Here is a 26,351-nt window from a genome sequence, read left to right as displayed (position 1 = left end):
TTCACTTTACGACAAACAGTCGAGAAAGCATGGGAATATAACAAAGATCTGTATTTAAGTTTTGTCGATTTGGAAAAGGCATATGACAAGGTGCCAAGAGAGAAGCTATTCAATACGCTGCAGTTATATGGTGTCAATGGGGCATTATATCAAGCAATACTTAGTCTTTATTTGAGTTGTGAGTCAGCAGTTAGAATTGAAGGAAGTACAGGAAGATGGTTTAATGTTAAATCTGGTGTGAGACAAGGATGTACATTATCCCCTCTGTTATTCATTATCTATATGGATCGCATTGTGAAGGAATGTGGTATTAAACCTGATATCAAAATTGGAGATGTTAATGTCAGCTCTTTGCTTTATGCGGATGATGTTATACTTCTAAATAAATCCGCTACAAGTCTGCAAGATTCTCTGACTAAATTGAATAGCTGTTGTAATAGATATGGTATGAAGGTCAGCAATAAAAAGACAAAGACAATGAAAATAGGCAGAATCATTGAAAATATCAACTGTGTTGTGAATGGAGAACCTGTGGAACAAGTAAAACATTTCAGCTACTTGGGCGCAATTTTTACTGAAGATGGTAAACTAAATATAGAAATAGACAACAGAATCAGCAAAGCTGGTATCGTGGGAAGTCAATTGAATAAATTCATATGGAATAAGAAAGAAATTAGTCGGAACACTAAATTAGCTGTATACAAGACTGTGTTCAAACCAATTCTAACTTATGGATCTGAGAGCTGGGTCAGAAGTAAAACACTTGACCAAAGACTAGAGACCGCAGATATGAGAGTCCTGAGAAAGATTAGAGGCGTGAACAGATGGCATCAATGGCAATATCATATTAAAAATGAGGATATTAGGAAAGAACTTGACATTGTCAGCATCCAGGAATGCGTTAGCAGAGCTAATCTCAGATGGTATGGTCACTTAAATAGAATGGGAGAGGAAAGATTAGCAAAACAAGTGTTCTCTGCCAGGTTGGCAGGAAAACGACCCAGAGGAAGACCAAGATATAGGTGGATTGATACGGTACAAAGTGCCTTAGACGATAGAAATATAAGATCTGATAATGTTGGAGTCTTGACAAGTAACAGACTGATTTGGAGGAAAATTGTAGATAGAAAGTTAGTAATGATGTAATTTTTTCATGTAGTACTGTCATATCCTGTACACCCCTTGAGGGTACATGACAGGAATTTGATGATGATGATGATGATTTGATGATGATGAAAATTTTAAAAACTAGAAACATTTATAAATTTTTTGCATCATCCCAGTTAAGAATCACTGTTATAGAGGATATTTTTAAAAACTAAATATTATAAAGGGAAATAATAAAATTAACTAAAACAACAAGAAAGTAGGTAGCACCTGCTATGGAGCTGGAATCACTTTTGACACACACACGTTGACTTCACTTTGCAGTATAATTTATTTTTTAAATAACAGTATTAAAAACCCTTTTTATAAGTACTGTAGTACATCTATACGTTTTATTTCTCCAACACCTTTAAGTTGGTCACAATTGTAATATAGTAATGTCCAAAGCTTATTTTCACAGCTCATAACAAGAATTAGCTTAGTAATTAAATACTTGAACATTTTTTAAAAAATTATAATCATAAAAAATTATAAAAAAAGGTTCAAGTTTAAAAAATTATAATCATAAAAAATTATAAAAAAAGGTTCAAGTATTTAATTACTAAGCTAATTCTTGTTATGAGCTGTGAAAATAAGCTTTGGACATTACTATATTACAATTGTGACCAACTTAAAGGTGTTGGAAAAATAAAACATATAGATGTACTACAGTACTTAAACAAATTGATCTAATTTTAATTCTTGTGTATGTAATAACTTTTTTTAAAGAAATTATATTGTGAGAAAAGTACAATGATTATTATTTTTTTAAATAATAGATTTAAATAATCTATTACATGTCAAGAGATTGTTTGTTACATTGTATAAGATTGTCTATTACACATTTTTCACTTGTGTGAATGAATGTATGAAGATAGAAGACATTCATAAACATCCACGCCTAGGTGGAATTCAAACCCGCAGCGTCTTTTGGCTGGAGATCGGCTACGCTAACCACTCAGTCAACTAGGCCAGTGGTTCCATTTAATAAGATTTTTAGCATTGAGAATGTAGTACAGAAAATAATGGAAATCAAAACTAACAGATTATTAATTCATCTCTTTATTTCACTGAAACTTCCAAATGAAATAAAAAGCAATGATTTTAGTGCTTAGACCAATTCTTTTTACTTAATCTCTAGTGCTAATTAGCTGCCATAATGCAGTAGTTTTTCCCTCAGTAGATGACAACATAAAATTCATGATATATATATATATATCATCATAATCATCAAATTCCTGCCATGTACCCTCAAGGGGTGTACAGGATATGATAGTACTACACAAAAAATTTACATCATTACTAACTTCCTATCTACAATTTTCCTCCAAATTAGTCTGTTACTTGTCAAGACTCCAACATTATCAGATCTTATATTTCTATCGTCTAAGGCACTTCATACCGTATCAATCCACGTATATCTTGGTCTTCCTGTGGGAATGTAGTCAACCTTTTCCTGCCAACCTGGCAGAGAACACTTGTTTTGCTAATATTTCCTCGCCCATTCTGTTTAAGTGACCATACCACCTGAGATTAGCTCTGCTAACGCATTCCTGGATGCTGACAATGTCAAGTTCTTTCCTGGTATCTTCTTTTTTAATATGATATTGCCATTGATGCTATCTGTTCACGCTTCGAGTCTTTCTCAGGACTCTCATATCTGCGGTCTCTAGTCTTTGGTCAAGTGTTTTACTTCTGACCCAGCTCTCAGCTCCATAAGTTAAAGCTGGTTTGAGCACTGTCTGTATACAGCTAATTTAGTGTTCCGACTAATTTCTCTCTTATTCCATATGAATTTATTCAATTGACTTTCTACCATACCAGCTTTGTTGATTCTGTTGTCTATTTCTATATTTAATTTACCATCTTCACTAAAAATCGTGCCTAAGTAGCTGAAATGTTTCACTTGTTCCACAGGTTCTCCATTCACAACACAGTTGACATTTTCAATGATTCTATCTATTTTCATTGTCTTTGTCCTTTTATTGCTGACCTTCATACCATATCTATCACAACAGTTATTCAATTTAGTCAGAGAATCTTGCAGACTTGTAGCGGATAGAAGTATAACATCATCCGCATAAAGCAAAGAGCTGACATTAACATCTCCAATTTTGATATCATGTTTAATACCACTTTCCTTCATAATGTGATCCATATAGATAATGAATAACAGAGGGGATAATGTACATCCTTGTCTCACACCAGATTTAACATTAAACCATTTTCCTGTATTTCCTTCAATTCTAACTGCTGACTTACAACTGAAATAAAGACTAAGTGTTGTTTGATATAATGTCCCATTGACACCATATAACTGTAGCATATTGAATAGCTTCTCCCTTGGCACCTTGTCATATGCCTTTTCCAAATCGACAAAACTTAAATAAATATTTTTGTTATATTCCCATGATTTCTCCACTATTTGTCGTAAAGTGAAGATCTGATCCTGACAGCCTCTATTTGACCTGAACCCAGCTTATGCTTCAAGCTTTTCTTCCACAATTCTTCTCAACCGTTTCTCAAGTATACTTGCATATATCTTACCAGGAACACTCAGTAGGGAAATACCTCTGTAATTGTCACATTCAGTTTTATATCCCTTTTTATTTATGGGTACTATGTGAGCTGTACTCCAATCATCGAGAATTCGTTCCTCTGTCCAGGCATTCTGAACTATGCAGTGCAGCCACTGTAAGATTTTTATACCACCATACTTCAGAATTTATGGTCGCATATCATCTACTCCTGCTGCCTTTCTACATTTCAAGCCTTTGATGGCTTTTTCTACTTCAAGTATGGATATGTATTCCTTACTGCATGCCTGGTCTGTGTTTTTTATCACTGTGCTGTCATCACTGCTTGTTTCATTTAGCAGTTTATCAAAGTAATTACTCCATACTTCAAGGATATCTTTTTCTCCCTTTTTTATGTCACTTTTATCATCTCTAACTCCTTTCACAGCACTCTTTCCTCCATTTCTGAGCTTCTTCTACAACCTCCAGAATATTTTGATATTTGTTTTCTATGTTCCTGCTAAAGTCCTCCCATGACGTTTGTTTAGCTAGTTTTACACAGTGTTTGGCTTTCTTACACTTCTCTAAGAGCACAAGCTGATTTATTTGCCAGGAACTTTTGATATGGTTTCTTCTTTTCCTTCACTGCCTCTTTAACTTCCTGTGTCCACCATTTAGTTCTGATTTTTCTATCCTTGCTGACAACGTCACCACATACCTCCCTGGCTGATTCAATTAGGGTTTTCTTCAAGGCTTGCCACTGAATCTCCAAGGTTTGGTTGCTGTTCTCAAATTCTTTTATTTTTTTGTCAATAATCTTTGTGTATTTTAATCTACAGTTCACATCTGAGAGCTGCTCAACTTTTATTCGCTTTAAAACTTTCTTGCATGTTCTTCTTTTCAAAATTAAATTCAATTTTATCCTGCTCAAGACTAAATAGTGATCACTTCCAGTTTCAAATCCTCTGTACACTTTGGTGTCCTGCACCAGGGAGAAAACATCACTATCAACAATAACATAGTCAATGACACTTTTCTTATTCCTTGCCTCTTCTCTCCATGTGGATTTGTGCACGTTTTTATGCTGGAACATGGTGTTAGTAATAACCAGTAATGTCCTGAGCAGAAATCCAACAGATATTTACCATGGAAAGACTTTTATTAGGATTATATTGATCAAGTGCATATAATAAACTTAGTTGTTTATTATATGCACTTGATCAATATAATCCCAATAAAAGTCTTTCCAGAACTTTTTGGTGAAGAAAATTAAACATTTTTTTAAGATATTTACCATTATTATTAGCTTCGCTCTTTACTCCAAATTTTCCCCAGATATTTTTGTATGTCTGACAATCACTTGCTACTCTGCTATTTAGATCCCCAACAAGGACCAACTTTTCCTTTTTCATTGTGTCTGTTGCTTTTTCTAAAGCCTCAAAAAATTCCTCCATTTCTACCTTAGTAGAACCTTCTGTGGGACCATAGGCACAAATAAGTCTCATTGTCTAGTTCCCCATTCTCATTTTTGCCCATATTACTCTACTTGAGATTGCCTGCCATTAAAGAAGATTAGACTCATATTTTCTGTGGAATACTATGGCTGCTCCTTCTTTTCCTTGATTGTCATTGCCTGAATATAACATTCTGTATTTATTGCTCATAAAGATCTCACCAGTTTTTGTCTTTTTCGTTTCAGTCACCCCTATTATGTCGATCTGGTACTTATCTAATTCCTCAGCTAGCTCCATTTCTTTGCGATTAGGCTTCTTATGTTGATAGTACCGATCTTTAACTCTGGTGATGTTGAGTTGGGGTGTGTTTTCAGATTTATTGCAGTAGCTGACTGTTAGCTGTTCGTCCTGGTGAAAAATGGGGGGGGAGCCTTGTTTAATCGGGCGATGCCCCATTCGGCATGAAGTTTTGTCATGTTGTACCATCATTTTTATTTTGGTTTAACCAATAAGAATACAATTTGGTCTGCTAAACCCCAAATTGCCAGCCCATTCTCGTTCGTTCAGTATCCAGGTATATACCGAACAGGGTGCACCACAAGAAGGTGAGGATTGGACATCAGGTCAGAATCCCTGGTCGGTTCTCGTTCTCTGCATTCCTTTAAAAGCTATGTGGAGGTCTCCTCTCAGTTATACAGCTTTGACCCTTAAGCACCCCATTATATATATATATATATATATATATATATATATTCTCAAATGATATACAGGATACTTCATAGTATTATAGGATTAGGTTTACCACTAGATTTCTTATCATTAGTTTTTTTTCTCAAATTAATCATTTGTCAAGGCAGGGATATCTTCGTTACTGTTATTACCAGCTACCACCTCACCCTGCTATCTATGTTGGTGACATCAACTCTCATCACACCGTGTGGGGCTATTCCTCTAACAACCGGGACAGTAATAATATAGTTAACTGGATGGGTACATATAACCTGTATTTGATTTACAATGCCAAGCAGGAAGGCACTCTCCACTCAGCCAGATTGAACAGAACCTACACCCCTGACCTGTGCATAGTTTCTAAAGACTCTGAAGACCACCCTTTGCCAACAACAAAAACGACCTCAACAGATTCCCTAATAGTCAGCATTGTCCTACACTAATAGAGACAGGCACATCAATCCCAGTCATCAGCAGAACACCAATCTCTAGATGGAACCTTCGTAGGTCCAACTGGAATGCATTTCAGAAACAAATCGAGCAATTCCATTCTCCCCTAATTGCTATTCAACATTTGTCAAACTAATCAAAACTGCAGCCAAAGCCTCTATTCCTAGAGGTTACAGAAAACAATACATTCCATGCTGGAGTAGAGAAACTGAGGAATTTTAGCCAAATATGAAGAGACTGAAGACCCATCTGTTGCTAAGGAGCTCATAGCAATGCTGGATAAAAACAGAAAGGAAAGGTGGATCTCAACCATCCATGAACTCAATTTCACCACATCTAGCCAGAAAAGCTGATCTCTTCTGAGAAAATTAGGTGGGGGCAGAGCCAACAACACACAAAACAACAGAGATAACTCCTGATCAAATGGCTAATCATTTATTGAAAACCTCCAAGATATGTTCCAACTCTATCAGGAAAATTACTGTGCAATCTTCCATCAAACCAATCCTGAAGACAGGCCCCGAGCTTCCTGAACTTGTACGCACAGTATCTTGGGAAGAGGTACAGGTAGCCTTAAAACTCACCAAGAATGGTAAGGCTGCAGGAATGGATGGTATCCTCCTTGAGTTTCTAAATCATCTTGGTGAACAAGACCAAATATGGCTATCCACCCTTTTCTCAAAAATTATTATGACTGGAAAACTACCAAATCTGTGGTTGGAAGCTGAAATAATTGCTGTGCCCAAACCAGGTAAATATCCAAATGATATCAAAAATCTATGACCTATCTCCTTGCTTTGCTCCATTTTTAAGCTCTTTGAAAGAATTCTCTTTATAGGAATTTCACCACTCATCAAAAGAGCACTCCCGATTGAACAAGCTGGCTTCATCCCGGGAAGAAGTTGCTGTGACCAGGTCCTGGCCCTGACAACACAGATTGAAGCAGGCTTCCAGAAGAAACTTAAATCTGGAGCCACTTTCATTGACCTAATATCAGCTTATGACACAGTCTGAATCACCTTATCACATTTCCTCCTAAAGCTAGGAAATGTTATAAGGTGCAAAAAAACTTTCCAGCTTTTTCAATCTATTCTCTCCAACAGAAAGATCCTGGTCCATATTTGCAGAAAGAAGAGCAGGCCCAGATTCCTTCACAATGGCCTCCCACAGGGCTCTGTGTTATCCCCTTTACTCTTTAACATCTACGTGCATGACTTACCACATACCAGCTCAAGCAAGTATACGTATGCTGATGACCTAGCGATCCTACATCAATCTACCTCCTTTGCCAACCTGGAATCAACCTTGCAGACCTGAACATCCTGGAAGAGTATTTCAAGCAGTGGTACTTGAAGCCAAATCCAACAAAGACTGTGTCCACAGTATTTCACCTGAGCAATGCTGAGGTGAATCGACACCTCAACCTTTCTTTCTGTGGACAAATGGTAGAATAAGAGCCTCACCCGAAATACCTTGGAGTGTGAGCCTGTCCAACAAAATTAAAACGAGAAACAATATCATTTCAAGGCTTGCTGGAACAACCTGGGGTTGTGGTGCAGAAGTCCTAAGGTTGTCTGCACTAGCCTTCACATTCTCTGCAGCAGAATATTGTGCCCCTGTCTGGGAAAGAAGTGCACACTCTAACATTATAGACACCCAGCTAAACTCTGCCATGCACACAATTAGTGGCACAGTGAGAAGCACCCCTCTCTCCTGGCTGCCTGTCCTATCTAACATTGCCCCACCAAACATACGGAGAAGACAAGCCTCAATTATAGAATTTAATAAAGCAATGAGCGACTCACTTCTGCCCCTGCACCAGACTCTCATAAATCCACCTAGTCTTTGCCTAAAATCTAGAAAGCCTTTCTGGTCCATGGACGAACTCTCTTCAGCTGCCCTGCCGTCATTCTGTTTCCACCCAATCCACCAACTATAACTAACCACATCTATACCAGTGGCATTTACTGGCCACCACCGCCACTAGTATTTTCACAGACAATCATAAACATCCTTGCCCCCAGTGGGATTCGAACCCGCAGTCTTTTGGTTGGAGAGCAGATACGCTAACCGTTCGGCTAACCAGGCCGAGTTGGCCTTGGATTAGAGAAATAATCCCCATATTATAATAAAACTGAAATAAAGATTTTCAATAATAATTTCATGCCATGTTATGAAATAATAGCATGAAAATTGTATGCTATCTAAAGATTGCCATCAGCATACATCCCCAGAGTGGAATTTGAGTCTGCATACTCTAGGTGGGAAACGATGAGATGCTATTCACTTCTTTACTGCCTAATTACTTCCAAAAGCATACATGCCCGAGTTGGATTTGAACCTATATTGCAGTTTGGAGAGAGATAGATGCTAATTTGTTGTCTAAGCCAGCAAGCTATTACAAAGAAATGGTGTATTGTTGAAGTTGATAAAATAGGGCGACTATCATTTGCTTTCATTGTAAAGCATTGAATACTATGGGAAATTAAAATATAAATTTAATAATGTTGCCTTTTATTTTGTGGAAGGGGAAGACTAAAGGAATTAAATGAAGGAGGATACTTCATTTATCTTTAAAATTTTATATAGATTTGATATATTTAAAACAGTTCAAAAATTGATGTTATCAAGAAAGTTTACAAATTAAGTAAGCATACATCATAGAGTATTTGATCTGATAAACATTTGCCTAATCAAATTTCACGAAAAGTATATGTTTACAGAATTCAGATATTTTCACAGCTCTCCAACAAAATCATTATTTGTTTGTGTTTATCACTTGTTAAGAATCACTTTTTATTTGTTAATTGCCAAGGGAAAACGTTAGAAGAAATTGCACTCACTGAAACAACTTTACAGCAGAGCTGTATGTAATAGAGCTTGCACTAAAATACATCATCCACCAAAGCTGCATAATATATTCGGATTTATTTAGAAGTATAACATCGTCCGCATAAAGCAAAGAGCTGACATTAACATCTCCAATTTTGAAATCAGGTTTGATACCACTTTCCTTCATAATGTGATCCATATAGATAATGAATAATAACAGAGGGGATAATGTACATCCCTGTCTGACACCAGATTTAACATTAAACCATCTTCCTGTACTTCCTTCAATTCTAACTGCTGACTTACAGCTTAAAGACTAAGTATTGCTCGATATAATACCCCATTGACACCATATAACCGTAACATTTTGAATAGCTTCTCTCTCTTGGCATCTTGTCATATGCCTTTTCCAAATCTACAAAACACAACTTATATAGCATATAATTTTTAGTTTAAGTGTCATTTAAATTTTTATGTACTAATGTCATCATCAAATTCCTGCCATGTACCCTCAAGGGGTATGCAGGATATGATAGTACTACATGAAAAATTTACATCAATACTAACTTCCTATCTACAATTTTCCTCCAAATCAGTCTGTTACTTGTCAAGACTATAATATTATCAGATTTTATATTTTTATCATATAAGGCACTTTTTATCGTATCAATCCACCTATATTTTGATCTTCTTTTGGGTCGTTTTCATGCCAACCTTGAAGATTAGGAAAACACTTGTTTTCCTAATCTTTCTTTGCCCATTCTGTTTAAGTGACCACACCACCTGAGATTAGCTCTGCTAATGCATTCCTGTATGTTCACAATGTCAAGTTCTTTCCTAATATCCTCATTTTTAATATCATATTACCATTAATGCCATCTGTCATCATCATCAAATTCTTGCCGTGTACCCTCAAGTGGGTGTACAGGATATGATATTACTACATGAAAAATTTACATCATTACTAACTTCCTATATACAATTTTCCTCCAAATCAGTCTGTTACTTGTCAAGACTATAATATTATCAGATTTTATATTTCTATCATATAAGGCACTTTTTACCTTATCAATCCACCTATATTTTGGTCTTCTTTTGGGTCGTTTTCCTGCCAACCTTGAAGAGAACACTTGTTTTCCTAATCTTTCTTTGCCCATTCTGTTTAAGTGACCATACCACTTGAGATTAGCTCTGCTAATGCATTCCTGTATGTTGACAATGTTAGGTTCTTTCCTAATATCCTCATTTTTAATATCATATTACCATTAATGCCATCTGTCATCATCATCAAATTTTTGCCATGTACCCTCAAGGGGTGTACAGGATATGATATTACTACATGAAAAATTTACATCATTACTAACTTCTTATCTACAATTTTCCTCCAAATCAGTCTGTTACTTGTCAAGACTATAATATTATCAGATTTTATATTTCTATCATATAAGGCACTTTTTACCTTATCAATCCACCTATATTTTGGTCTTCTTTTGGGTCGTTTTCCTGCCAACCTTGAAGAGAACACTTGTTTTCCTGATCTTTCTTTGCCCATTCTGTTTAAGTGACCATACCACTTGAGATTAGCTCTGCTAATGCATTCCTGTATGTTCACAATGTCAAGTTCTTTCCTAATATCCTCATTTTTAATATCATATTACCATTAATGCCATCTGTCATCATCATCAAATTCTTGCCGTGTACCCTCAAGGGGTGTACAGGATATGATATTACTACATGAAAAATTTACATCATTACTAACTTCTTATCTACAATTTTCCTCCAAATCAGTCTGTTACTTGTCAAGACTATAATATTATCAGATTTTATATTTCTATCATATAAGGCACTTTTTACCTTATCAATCCACCTATATTTTGGTCTTCTTTTGGGTCGTTTTCCTGCCAACCTTGAAGAGAACACTTGTTTTCCTAATCTTTCTTTGCCCATTCTGTTTAAGTGACCATACCACTTGAGATTAGCTCTGCTAATGCATTCCTGTATGTTGACAATGTTAGGTTCTTTCCTAATATCCTCATTTTTAATATCATATTACCATTAATGCCATCTGTCATCATCATCAAATTTTTGCCATGTACCCTCAAGGGGTGTACAGGATATGATATTACTACATGAAAAATTTACATCATTACTAACTTCTTATCTACAATTTTCCTCCAAATCAGTCTGTTACTTGTCAAGACTATAATATTATCAGATTTTATATTTCTATCATATAAGGCACTTTTTACCTTATCAATCCACCTATATTTTGGTCTTCTTTTGGGTCGTTTTCCTGCCAACCTTGAAGAGAACACTTGTTTTCCTGATCTTTCTTTGCCCATTCTGTTTAAGTGACCATACCACTTGAGATTAGCTCTGCTAATGCATTCCTGTATGTTCACAATGTCAAGTTCTTTCCTAATATCCTCATTTTTAATATCATATTACCATTAATGCCATCTGTCATCATCATCAAATTCTTGCCGTGTACCCTCAAGGGGTGTACAGGATATGATATTACTACATGAAAAATTTACATCATTACTAACTTCTTATCTACAATTTTCCTCCAAATCAGTCTGTTACTTGTCAAGACTATAATATTATCAGATTTTATATTTCTATCATATAAGGCACTTTTTACCTTATCAATCCACCTATATTTTGGTCTTCTTTTGGGTCGTTTTCCTGCCAACCTTGAAGAGAACACTTGTTTTCCTAATCTTTCTTTGCCCATTCTGTTTAAGTGACCATACCACTTGAGATTAGCTCTGCTAATGCATTCCTGTATGTTGACAATGTCAGGTTCTTTACTAATATCCTCATTTTTAATATGATATTGCCATTAATGCCATCTGTCATCATCATCAAATTCCTGCCATGTAACCTCAAGGAGTGTACAGGATATGATATTACTACATGAAAAATTTACATCATTACTAACTTCCTATCTACAATTTTCCTCCAAATCAGTCTGTTACTTGTCAAGACTATAATATTTTCAGATTTTATATTTCTATCATATAAGGCACTTTTTACCTTATCAATCCACCTATATTTTGGTCTTCTTTTGGGTCGTTTTCCTGCCAACCTTGAAGAGAACACTTGTTTTGCTAATCTTTCCTCGCCCATTCTGTTTAAGTGACTACCACCTGAGATTAGCTCTGCTGATGCATTCCTGGATGCTGACAATGTCAAGTTCTTTCCTAATATTCTCGATTTTAATATGATATTGCCATTGATGCCATCTGTTCACGCCTCTAATCTTTCTCAGGACTCTCATATCTGCGGTCTCTAGTCTTTGGTCAAGTGCACTGTCTTGTATACTTAAATATTTAGTGTTTTTGCTAATTTCTCTCTTATTTCATATATAAATTTATTCAGTTGACTTCCTACCATACTAGTTTTGTTGATTCTGTTGTCTATTTCCATATTTAATTTACCATCTTCACTAAAAATCATGCCTAAGTAGTTGAAAGGTTTTACTTGTTCCACAGGTTCTCCATTCACAACGAGTTGACATTTTCAATGCTTCTGCCTATTTTCATTGTCTTTGTCTTGTTATTGCTGACCTTCATACCATATCTATTCCAACAGCGATTCAATTTCTGTCAGAAAGTGAAGAATTACAAGAGATAACCATTTTTCTTCTAATTATACACATTTGTATATAATTAATACAAATCATATTTGTATTAATTATATATAATTAAAAATTATATATAATTTTAATTTAAAAAAATTGGATTATGCACAGTGGTGAGCTATGAAAATTTTAACGAAGGGCTCACATCGTTGAGCAAAAAAAAAAAAAAAAAAAAGCCGTATTTCACAAAAAGTTTTATTAATACAGCTTGTGTACAAATTCCAATCAAAAAGTGTGAGAGGACAATCAACCTCTAAAGATTATCATATTTAAACAAATATTTCATGATCTAAACATGAAATATTTGCACACAACTGTGCTAATTTATCTTATATGAGAAAAACATTTTTTAACTATCAAAATATAATAAGAATGAAATGTTTTATAAGGTACCTGAGGCAAATAAAGCCCAGCGTCTAATAAAGCCAGTTCAAAAAAAATCACATTTACGGTAAGTTGTGCCAGTTTAGTTTCTTACACACACACACACACACACACACACAGAGGACATAATAAGCAATGGCAAATCAGTGGCGCCATATTGATACAATACAATCTAGCGACTGTATTGTATCAGTTTGACCTAGACCTTTGTGGGAGGTGTTTGTGTCTTCCTCTTTAATAATATTACGCCGCAATAATTTGTAAGTTTTAATTAAAAATATTGTTTCTTTTCGCATTGTTTTTATATTTAAATTGTTATTTCAACATTCAGTTTTATAATAAAAAATGTTTTAATTGATTTGAATTCATATTTTACGTGAAAATAGATGTGATCTAATCTAGTTCGCGGTGGTTAATAAGGTCCTGTAAATTTGTTGATGGGCCTTATTAAACTTCTGGGTTGAATGTTAGCAGGCGTCTAATTATCTACGACTCCGATTCTTCTAACACGAGCCCAAGTCTTATGTCTCTCAGCTAAGACATCAACATCGTCCGTTTCGACTCTACTTCTCAACATCTTTGGATTCCGACAATGAAACTATCGAGCCAGTACCAAGATGGGAACAAACAGCAGAAGAGGCCGCATCAATAACAGTACCTGTAAGAACATGTCCTAATCCTCCATCTTGTGATTCAGATAACTCCAATGATGATATTCCATTGGCAAATCTAAAAACAACGAACTCTTTGAAGTCATCGTTTCAGGAGTTAATGCCAACGCCAAATTTTGCAGTTGCAAAGGCAACACCACGAAGAAAAGCGTTAAATTATAAGGGCCAGAGAGTGACCAAAGATCTTTTCAAAGAAAAGGATAGTAAGAAAGTGAAGGCTGCCACTAAAAAACAGGAAGAACCAAAAAATAAAAAATAAAGGAACAAACAGAGTGTCAAAACAGGGATGGTATTGCCATGGATGCAGAGAAGAAAAGGTTGCTGATATGAGGCAATGCACATGGTGTCTTAAATGATACCATGAAGAGTGTGTTGGTCTCACCAAAGAAGAATGTGGCATATTTGTATGCCCTTATGACTGTTTTTAAGCTAATAGTTATGATTAAAATTAATAATAATTGTTATATTCTTTTTTAAATATTTAATTTTGTTCAAAGACTTTATTAAACTACTATGGTTTAATAAGGCCCACACAAGGTGTTTTTTTGAAGGCTTGATTAAAATATAAATTACTGCAAGAATTGTTCTTATTTGTGTTTTTTTTAATTAGTGATAATACAAACTTTAATATGAACACAGTTGTTTCAATTAATCTAAACAATTGTCTAACTTATTCAAATTTTAAATAAGGTCGGCCTTATTTGTCTCATGTACTTTAATCTTTTATAAAACATTTGATTGGCTACTGGTTTTACCATACGATTGGCTACGCGAAGGGTAAAGATAGCGCATGTGCTTATTTTATTTTCAGACTTGGGGGGCATTCATTTTAGAGGAGTTGAAACAATAATTCCAAATAATATATACACTGCCGAAAAGACTAATTTTTGTTAGGTTACCGTATGAGTTTGTCACTTAATATGTTTCAAAAAAAAATTTTTTTTTTTTGAAAAAATAATGGAAACAGGAAGAACAATGGTCTCGCAAATTTGAGAAAAATTTAACAAAGACTCTCTCGAGCCCCTTATAGCTCACCACTGATTATACATAAACCTGCAAAAAACAAAAATAATGATAACCTCAAAATCAGACATTGAAACCTTAAAGATACAAATCGACAATAAACAAATTGAGAATGTAAACAAGTTCACTTACCTTGGAAGCATGCTGAGTCAAGATGGTCGTTCAAAATCCGACATTAAATACCGAATTGCTAAGGCAACTGTGGCCCTACAAAAGTTAAAACCATTGTGGAGAGATAACAGAATAGCAATCACAACCAGACGACACTTTGGTGAATTCTATCCTCTTGTATAGTTGTGAGGCCTGGGATTTATTGAGGGAAGATGAGAGGAGACTCCTGGCTTTTGAAATGAAAACCTACAGAAGACTTTTGTGAATTCCAATGAAAGACCAATGAAAATGTTCGGAAACTGATTAATTTAATAGACGGAGAAAAAGGGAAATTATTCTGACAGCCAGAAGAATACAGATGAAATGGTTTGGACATGTGGAGATGGCTAATCGCATTCCAAAGCAAACACTAGGAGGAATCGTTCCGGGATTAAGGGTTAGGGGCCCAACCTCGATTAAAATGCACTGACAACATCAAAAAATGGACAAAATCCTCCCTTTCTCGACTGATATCATGATCAACAGACCGAGATGATTTGAGGAGGATAACAAAGAACATCATCTACCAGCTCTGAATGACCCAACGGTCCATTTAGGCTATGGGAGAGAAGAAGACTCAATTTAGTCAGGGAATCTTTTTAGAAGTATAACATCATCCGCATAAATCAAAGAACTGACATTAGCATCTCCAATTTTGATATTAGATTTAATACCCCTTTCCTTCATAATGTGATCCATATAGATAATGAATAACAGAGGGGATAATGTACATTTGGCCTGAATCCAGCTTGTTCTTCACCAAGCTTTTCTTCCAAAATTCTTCTCAACCGTTTCTCAAGTATACTTGCATAAATCTTACCAGGAACACTCAGTGGGAAATACCGCTGTAATTCTCACATTCAGTTTTATTTTCCTTTTTATATATGGGTACTATGAGAGCTCTACTGAAATCATTGGGAATTCGTCCCTCTGTCCAGGCCATCTGAACTATGCAGTGCAACCACTGTAAGACTTATACTTCAGCATTTCTGGTCGAATATCATCTACTCCAGCTGCCTTTCCATATTTCAAGCCTTTGATTGTTTTTTCTACTTCAAGAATGGATATGTATTCCTGACTGTATGCCTGTTGAGTGTTTTTTACCACTGTGCTATCACTACAAGTTTCATTTAGCAATTTTTCAAAGAAATTATTTGATACTTCAAGCATATCTTTTTCTCCCGTTTTCATGTCACCTTTATGATCTCTAATTCCATTTACAACACTCTTTCCTCAATTTCTGAGCTTCAACAACATCCAGAATATCTTGAAACATTCTTGATATTTATTTTCTATGTTCTTACCAAAGTCTTCCCATGACTTTTGTTTAGCTAGTTTTACACAGTGTTTGGCTTTCTTACACTTGTCTCTGTATTCTCTAAGAGCACAAGCTGACTTATTTGCTAGGAACTTTTGATATGGTTTCTTCTTTTCCTTCACTGCCTCTTTAACTTCCTGTGTCCACCATTTAGTTCTGATTTTTCTATCCTTGCTGACAAAGTCACCATATACCCCCCACTGGCTGAATCAATTAGGGTTTTCTTCAGGGCTTGCCACTGAATCTCCAAAGTTTGGTTGCTGTTCTCAAACTCTTTCATTTTCTTTTCAATAATCTTTCTGTATTTTAGTCTACAGTTCACATCTGAGAGCTGCTCAACTTTTATTCGCTTTAAGAATTTCTTACATGTTCTTCTTTTCAAAATTAAATTCAATTTTATCCTGCTCACGACTAAATAGTGATCACTTCCAATTTGAAATCCTGTGTACACTCTGGTGTCCTGCACCAGGGAGAAAACATCACTATTGACAATAACATAGTCAATGAGACCTTTCTTATTCCATGTCTCTTCTCTCCATGTGAATTTGTGCACATTGTTATGTTGGAACATGGTGTTAGTAATAACCATTCCATGTCCTGAGGAGAATTCCAAAAGGTATTTGCCATTATTATTAGCTTTGTACTTTTCTCCAAATTTTCCCAAAATATTTTTTGTATGTCTGACCATCATCTCCTTCTCTGCTATTTAGATCCCCAACAAGGACCAACTTTTCCTTTTTCATTGTGTCAGTTTCTTTTTCTAAAGCATCAAAAGATTCCTCCACTTCTACCTTAGTAGAACCTTCTGTGGGACCATAAGCACAAATAAGTCTCATTGTCCAGTTCCCCATTCTGATATTTGCCCACATCATTCTACTTGAGACTGCCTGCCATTCAAGAAGATTAGCCTCATATTTAGTGTTGAATACTATGGCTACTCCTTTTCCTTGATTGTCATTGCCTGAATATAGCATTTTGTATTTATTGCTCAGAAAGATCTCGCCAGTCTTTATCGTTTTTGTTTCAATCACGCCTATTATGTCGATCTGGTAGTTATCTAATTCCTCAGCTAACTCAATTTCTTTGCCATTCAGGCTTCTTATGTTGATAGTACCGATCTTTAACTCTGGTGATGTTGAGTTGGGGGTGTGTTTTAAGATTTGTTTCGGTAGCTGACTTTTCGCTGTTTGCCCATGTTTCCTGGCGAAAACAACGGAGGCTTTGTTTAACCAGGCGACTCCAGCTGGCATGAAATTCTGTCATGTTGTACTATCATTTATGTTTTGGTTTAAGTCAATAAGAATACAATTTGGTCGGCTAAATCCCAAATTGCCAGCCCATCTTCATTTATTCAGTATCCAAGTAGATACCTAACAGGGTGCATCACGAGAAGGTGAGGATTGGACATTAGGTCAGAAGCCCTGGTCGGTTCTCCACATTCCTTTAAAGGGTATGTGGCAGTCTCCTTTCAGTTATCCCGCTTTGACCCTTAAGCATCCCATGTAGTAATGTATATATGATTATTTTGTGCGCCACTGTGGCCTCTGACCTTATGTGCAGAGGCCACAGTGTCCTCTTTTATTTTATTTTTTATATTTTATTTATATACAGTGTCCTGCATATAAATAAAATTACGACAAAGTTTTGCTGTAATTTTATTTATATGCAGGACACTGTATAACTTTGTACATGTTTGTATATATCTTTATTTACTAATGTATCTTTGACTATCTGTGTGCAGTTGTTGCCTTTGCTGTCATTTTGTCTATTTGTAAATACTATTTTGCTTAATTTTTTGTAACTTTCTATAACCCTTGTATTGTTGCAAACTTTGTTATGATGCAATATGACTGTTGTAGTCTTTGTATCAATAACCAAACAGACCAGTCTTTTTTGTGGTTATATCAGTTGCTTTAATATCATTTTTGTTCTAGGTGTTAATCAGAACTTTGCAGCCTCTACCCCTGTGTATATAGTTTTTAACTTATAATTCTCTTATTTATTAAATGTGTTTTTTGTTCAGTATGACCAAAGCTTTTCTTGCACCATTAAACTCAAAAACAAATAAGCAAGCACTTGATGAAATTTAAAATATTTTTTAAAAGATTCTCAACAACATTTACACACACACATGCACACACCAAAGGTATTTCAGTATTAAATGGCAGGCAGTGTTGTTTACAGACATCTGTTGCATTATTATAGCCAAGTTACATTTAATTTTCTTCCTATGTTTTTTTTACTGAAGTTAATTTACTTATGATTTTGTATTGTTTTAGATTTTTTTTCATATGATTGAAATTTAATGAAGCTTCCATGTTTTGACTGTTAAATATTGAATAACCTTTGAGTGAAATGTGTTCATTAAAAAAAAATGCTTAATTTCAGAACTTGGTCATGCAATGCTGTAGCAGAATTAAGAATTATCAGTCAAACAGAAGGAATAGAAAATTTTACTCGAAGTAAGAGATTTTCTATGGTTAATTTTTAAGTTATGGTTTCTTAAAAATAAAAATTCATGTTCATTTATATTTAATGAGTTCACAGTAAAATATAGAAAATTGCTGTTTATTGTCAAGATTAACTGTACAAAAATATTTCAGATAAGCAATTTTATTGATGGAGCAAATTTCTTTTTATTATTATTATTTTTTTTTTAGCAATTTAAATTGCATGTAACTGTATCACTTTTTTTTTTTTTTTTTTTTTTTGTAAAAACTAGTATTCTGGCTATAAAATCAGTATTGCTATTAAAAAAAAAAAAATGTGGAGGAAGAAAGTATTTTTACAAGCAATCTAAAGTATACGAGCTTTTCGCTCCTTACATTAAAAGACCAATATTATTATCACAAAGGATGACAAACGTAATGCCAATGTTGTTATTGATACTACCGAGTATAATAATAGCATATATTATTAATGGTGTGCTCCATTTTTAGGTGTCCACTTGCTACCGAACAAATGAGAAGGACTGGCTATTTGGGACTTAGCCAACCAAATTGTACTTTCTATTGGCTTATACCAGAAATACATTTGATGTTACAACATGATGAGATTTCAACTTGGGTGTTGCCTGGTTAAACAAAGCACCTGCTATTTTTGTTAGGGAACCTAGCAAAAACATCGAGTTTTGTTGAAAAGTCAGCTACTGGAACAAACTGTGACTAAGATGATGAAATAAACCCAATGTCAAAATAACTGAAGATAGGAATCAATATAAGGAGTATTAATGGAAAGGAAAATTAGACTTGTGGAAGAACTAAAAAAGTATCACTTGGACATATTTGGCATTAAAGACAAAAAATAGGTGAGATCTTACTAAATGATAAGTATTGGATGTAATATTCTGTCAATAATAATCAAGGAAAGGGAGGAGTAGCGATAGCATTCAACACCAAACACAAAGATACAGTTTGATTGGAAGGCAGTTTCAAGTAGAGTTGTGGGCAACATCAAAATGAAGAAATGGACAATGACACTTATTTGTGATTATTTTATAGGCATTTATCAGAACTTTCTAGACCTCCCCATATGCAAGAAAGTTTTAAAAAGGATTGAAGGCGAACAACTTTTATGGGTAAACTGTAGTCTCAACTCTGTAAACATCATTAAAGAAAAAAACAAAATGAAAGCAAGAATAAACCTTGGAGTGTCAGTGACAAACTCTGAAGAAAACATTGATCATTTCAGTTAGGAATGTATGTGGTGAAGTTTTGTGCAAGGATAGCAAAGTAAGGACAACATCGTGAACTCAAGATGTTAAAGAAGAAGCAGTCCTGGAAAAGAAGAAATCATAAAGAAAGTTTTTAGCAAATATACATTGGCAGATGTCCTACAAGAATAAAGAGAAGAATGAGAGAGCTAACTTTGTGTAAAAGTAGCTAAACAAAAGTCGTGGAAAGACTTCAGGAAAGTGACAAAATGTTCTGCAGGCTATTTAAAAAGCTTAGAAATGGAGGAAAGAGCAATATAAATGGAATCAAAGGTAATAGAAGTGACATGAAAATTGAAGGTAAGGATACCCTAGATGTCTGGAGAAATTACTGGACGTGCCCAGAGAAAAGCTTTCTAGATTATAATTATATGGCGGTAAATGAAATATTATACAGAGCAATACATAGTCTATATTTACGTTGTCAATCAGCAGTTAGTATTGAAGGAAATACTTGAAGATGGTTTGATATAAAATCAGAGGTAAGACAAGGATTCATATTATCTCCACTCTTATTCGTCATTTATATGGATCACATTATGAAAGAAAGTAGTGTTAAACCTAGTATTAGAATCGGAGATATCAAACTTTGCTGTTTGGTTTTTGCAGATGATTTAATCATAAACACATCCAGTGCAAGTCTCCAGGATTCTCTAACTAAATTGCATAACAGCTGTAACAAATTTGGCATAAAATTCAGCAACAAAAAAACCCCCAAAACTATGAAAATAGATATTAGCATAGAAGATATCAGCTGCATTCCCAATGGATAACTTATAAGCAAAATATTTCTGCTATTTAGGCACAACTTTCAGCGAAAATGGCAAATCAAATTTGGAAATAGACAACAGAATATGCAAAACTGGTATGGTACGTAGCCAGTTGAATAAATTTTTATGGAATAAAGGAGAATTAGCCAAAACACCAAACTAACAGTATACAAGACAATGTGCAAACCACTTTTAGATTAGGGATCTGAGAGTTGGGTTAGACCTTTAATCAAAGACTAAGATCACAGATAAGAGAGTTCTAAGAAAGATTAGGGCAGTGAACCGCTGGCAGCAATGGCAGAATCATATTAAAAATAAAGATATTAGAAAGGAATGTGATACTATTAGCATTCAAGAATTTGTGAGCAGAGCTAATCTAAGTGTTATTGACTATCTGCTGCACTCAGTAGTAGACTACTGGCTCTCACTTACCGCCTTACAAAACATTTTTCTTATCATCTTTGGAATCTCACTGGCCACACATTGACTTTAAAGAAAAAAGTAGCCTGTCTAGCTAATGAAATTATGGTTTTGATGTAATCTTCCTGCTCACCAACATCATGCTAGAAGATTTCAATTTTTGCAATCTAATATTCTTGAAGATATTTTAAAAATTATTTAAATTCACCATCATTGTAACTATAAATTCACACGTATACCACAGCAATTAAATTTTATAATATGTAAATATTTCATCTTAAGTATCTTAAGATATCATCAGTATAGTTATTACTGTTCAAAAGCATGCGCACTAACTGTTCCTTTGAATTATATTCAAAGGAATAGTTAGTGCTTACATTGGAATCCCTCTATGCATACAGTAGCGTGTTTGATGACCCCCACCCCCAAATAATTTGGCTGTAATTAAAATTAAATTTAAATATATCTGATAAATTTATTTTATACAATTGAGGATAATAATTTCCCAGACTTTTGGGATAGTGAGACAATCATTATGGTTCAGATTGGGTCTGTGATGTAAGGCTTCAATCCTTTTTTTTTATATAACCGCTCATGTTTTTATTTAAGGATCTATATAGCAGCTTGGTATTTTTCCATTGGATCCTATGGTTAGGGTTTTCAACTCCATGTTGTGCAAGGCCGGATTTTTGCAGTTTGATAAGATGGATGTGGTCTTGATGTTCAGAGATGTGTTTACTTATAGATCTTCCTGTTTGTCCATAGTAAGATATTTTACAAGAACATGGAACTTTGTATATGCCAGGTAGCATCATAGGTGAGAGTTTGTCTTTTGGAGAAGGTAGCAAATTGTAGATCTGATTTATAGGTAGTGGCGAGATTGTATTTCTTCATAATTTTTGACAGACATTCCAAGATGTCTTTAATATATGGTATAGGAGTCCTATGGGTTTCTTCTTGTTGGGGTTGATGTATAGGGAAGTGGCTGATGATTTTTTGAGTTGGAATTTTGGATTGTATCCATTTAATAAGGCCGTATCTTTAATAATTTCCAATTCTTGTCTTAAAGATTCTTCAGAGGAAAACAAAACTGTATCCTTCGCACAGTGTGTTCAACAGCAGAATTCAGCTGGTTGGGACTGATGTTGCATTATGCTGTCTTTCAGCACTGGCAAGTTATCAGAATGACCCCAATAAACCCTGTCTTTGAGAAATTCCCAGAGCCAGAAGTCACAGGTGGTCAGATCTGGTGAACGATGCAGCCATGCATTGGGAACCACATGGCTGATTACTTTGGCTTCCCTGAAATGTTCTTGAAGTGCTTGTACAGATCAACCAATGTGTGGAGGGGCACTATCTTGCATGAAAATGACTGAATCCACGCACAGGTGCTGTGTGGCAAAAAAAAAATTGTTTATCATGCCACGATACCTCTCAGAAGTAACTGAGCAGTTCACAGCACCTGACTGTTACCTTAACATCCTTAACAAAGAATGGTCCAATGATAAACGAAGCTGTAAACCTGTACCAGACAGTAATTTTTGGTGAATACAAAGGAATCATCTCAAGTCCTGCAGGCACATTCCTGTGTCATGAATGGGTAGGAATGCAGAATCTTCTGTACAATTTTCTTGACAGTTGTGTAAGGCACATCCATGTGTCTTGGTACAGCACATGCACTGCACAAACCAATGCTGTTATTCATGACCTGCTTCACAACGGCAATAGCAAGTCATTCACTTGTTGGGAACTGATTAGTTTGCGACCCCTGCCAGGCCTAACTCCTAATGATCCCATTCCTTAAAAATGACTAATCATTCACCACAGAGCACATCCTGATAGTGGACCTTATCGATGTTCATTTAGGTGACGAAACTTGCATCGTACAGCAACAGCATTGCAGTTGTTTTGGTAGGACAGCTTCATGAGGAAACAAGTTGTGGTAAGGTTAGTTCCATCACAGTAGATGGTATTAACAACCAGAATGTAGGAAAAAATCCCATGTGTATCTTTTTAAACCCTGTTGGCACCTGCCAAGTTGTATGATATGCAAATTCTATGCATTTGGTATGTACCACTCCCTTGATGCTGAATTCAGAACTGCTTTTTTTTTTCTTCCTTCTCAGATATCGCTTCTTTCATGACACACAATGTATTCTTGCAATGTTTTGCAATATGTGGATCACTGGATGGCACTCTGCACGGCCTTAAACAGGGATACCTTAATTTTGATCACCCTGTGTATAAAAAAAAAATTTAAAATGAATTCAATTTAAACAGCATGTACAAGTGAACTGTAGAATGAACTACAAATATTATTCAAGAGAAAATAAAGCATTTGAAAATGAGAACTAAACCTTGGAGTCTTAGTATATACTCGGAAGAAAGCATTAATTCAAGTATGGAGAGATGTGGTGAGTTGTCTGTAAGGGCAGAAAATTGGAACCCCATGGTGGATGCAAGACATTAAAGAAAAAAGCTCTTAGCAAGCAAGTCGACAAATGCCCTAAGAGAGTACAAAGACAAATGTAATAGCTAATCTGCATAAAAATAGCTAAACAGAAGTCATGGGATGACTTCGACCAGAATATAGAAGATATGTATGAGGAAGGGAGCAAAACATTATGGAGTTTATTAAAAAAAAAAACTTGGAAATGTAGGAAAAAAGTACAAAAAAGGATTCAGGTGATAGATACGACATGAAACTGAAACTAAAGATTTTTTTAAAATGAAACAAGCACTGACAGAATAGAAAAAAGCATTCAAGAAGAAGGTAATCAGCAGCAGCATGTATCAATACTTTAAGTAAAAAAAGTCCCCAGACACCTTGAAATGTGGATGTTTGATAATGCTGAACCAGAAATGATAAAATTTTGAGGTATAACAGATTTGTGGTGGCTACACTGCATAATTCAGATGGTTGAATTAGACTGGAGTAGAACTCTCGTAGTTCCCATCTATAAAAAAGGAAGATAAAACAATGTGAGAATTACAGAAGAATTTCTTTACTAAGTGTTCCAGGTAAGATTTATGCATGCATACTTGAAAAGAGGTTGAGAAAGATTGTAGAACAAAATCTTGGAGAAGAAGAAATATATAAAATTAAAGAAAGGAAGAAAAAGAAAATAGAAAAAAAATCTTAAGCCAACTCTTGGTACAAATGTGCTATAGGTTTAGAAGAACCTTACATTGGTGGTAGCCACATGAGGAAAAAACAGATATACACTGAGTTAGCTTTGCATTAGGAACACCCACCCTGATTTACATATTCAGCACAATAATGAAGTGCTACAGATATCAGTGTCATGTGCAGCTACTATAAATGGGAACACCTATCCTCTATATGTAATCAGTAAACATTTGCCAGTAATGAGGAAATGTGGTAATATAATTCAATTTGACCATAGGCAGATAGTTGGGGCCCAGAGGACAGGTGTCAGTATTATGTAAACAGCCACACTTCTTGGTTTCTTCCATATTATTGTATCAAGGATGTACCAGGACTGCGATTAACCATGAACAAACATCCAGCAGAAGGGCTCACATTGGTCAGCCATGCGTGGTTGATCCTAGAGGTGAGCATTAGGTGTCATGACTGGTATCTCAGCAATGATTTGCAACAGTCACGCAGCTCACCCACCAGTACAATAGTAGGGCAGTTTGGCCATTTCCACATGCACCATGCACCGTACCTTGCTTCGCCTGGGCCACAGCTGGAGACAAACAAGAGTACCCGTTGATGACAGCCAGGCATCGACATTGTCTCACATGGGCAGTGGACCTTCAGCAGATGGAAGAAGGCCATCTGGGGTGATGAGTCTCATTTCCTGCTGCACCATGCTGATGGCTGGGTTTGCATTTGGCATTATCAGCATGAAGCCCTATTCCCTGGTTGCACAGTTGGGGTTCAGCAAGCCCATGGAGGTGGTGTTATGGTCTGGAGATCTTGTTTCTGGCATGCCCTAGGTCCGTTGGTTGTCATCCTACAAACACTGAATGGTGAACACTACAGGAACCTGTAAGCTACCCATCTCCATCCATACCTGCTGGAGTTCTACCCTGACTACAGTGCCATCTTTCAACAGGACAACACCTTGTCATTGGGCTTGTACAACTACTGAGTGGTTGGAGGAACTTGACAATGAATTTGCCACATTGCTTTGGCCTCCAAACTCCCCTGACTGAAATCCAATTGAACTGGTATGGGGTATGCTAGAATGGGATGTGAGAACTGCTGATCCTCCTCCATGGAATGAGCACGAACTAATGGAGGTGCTTCAGCAGACCTGGAGTTATGCATGGAGGAAGTTCAACACCTTGTGGAATCTCTTCCTAGGTGTCTGCGAGCTGTGATTATTACAGAGAAGTGGACAAACGCACTATTAGGTGGGTGTAATTTGATACCTCTCACTAATTCATCTCAGTCACCCCCTTATAGATGTTCTCCTTCCTTATGCCTATTTAGGTGTTTTCTTAGCTATTGTTCTTGGTGTTCTTGTTACCTGGCCAACATTATTCCACTCTCTACAAAAGCTATGAGAACATTAGCAACAAATTGTCAATATTCACATACTATCCAGTTTTAAAACCAATAAAGCAAGTGTTTGCCCTCCTTTTTTATTTCACTGACTTTCATTCTTTGATTCAGTTTTCCCCTGTCTTCTCTGAATATTACAACTCGGCTATTCAAGAAATGAAGAAACATATCAACAGAATCCTTCACCTTTATTCCCCCACCACCTCCACAGGACTGATGTATTGAAGATACCTTTTGTGGTGGTGGGGGGTCACATAAAAAGAAATAAACTTATCTTCCAACTTCTATTAATAACTTTCTAATTCTTTTTGAAAGCTATACAAATTCACTGCTTCAATAAGAAGTACAGGACATTTTTGACATTTTATTGTTGTTCTCCCCCCCCCCCCCCCCCCAGAAAGGAACGAGGGAGATAAATAAATATAAGGATATTCTGTATGTGTGAATTAGTTACTTGGAAAAATTATTAAATGAAACAAGCAGCAGCAGAGAGCAGTGTAGAAAATATCTGTGAGGTGTGTGGGAGTACATATCGATACCTGAAGTAGAAAAAGCCATTAGAAAAATCTGAAATGTGGAAATGCAGCTGGAGT

At 35.6% G+C, this 26,351-nt stretch overlaps 1 protein-coding gene across 1 annotated transcript in view; it reads left to right on the top strand.

The window, feature by feature from the left end:
- Positions 1–26,351, top strand: part of Usp7 (Ubiquitin-specific protease 7) — a 747,694-nt gene that overhangs the window by 126,963 nt on the left and 594,380 nt on the right. The window contains exon 5 of the mRNA XM_090397965.1: positions 18,708–18,798. Within this exon, the coding sequence (XP_090254091.1) occupies positions 18,708–18,798 (91 nt within the window). The remainder of the gene's footprint in view (positions 1–18,707; positions 18,799–26,351) is intronic.

Source organism: Typopeltis vanoorti, chromosome 9 (assembly GCF_054136105.1).
Source record: "Typopeltis vanoorti isolate ZY-2024b chromosome 9, IOZ_Tvanoo_1.0, whole genome shotgun sequence".
Classification (NCBI taxonomy): Eukaryota; Metazoa; Arthropoda; class Arachnida; order Uropygi; family Thelyphonidae; genus Typopeltis; species Typopeltis vanoorti.
The sequence above is the reverse complement of the archived record's forward strand: the minus strand, read 5'-3'. Positions and strand labels throughout refer to the sequence as shown.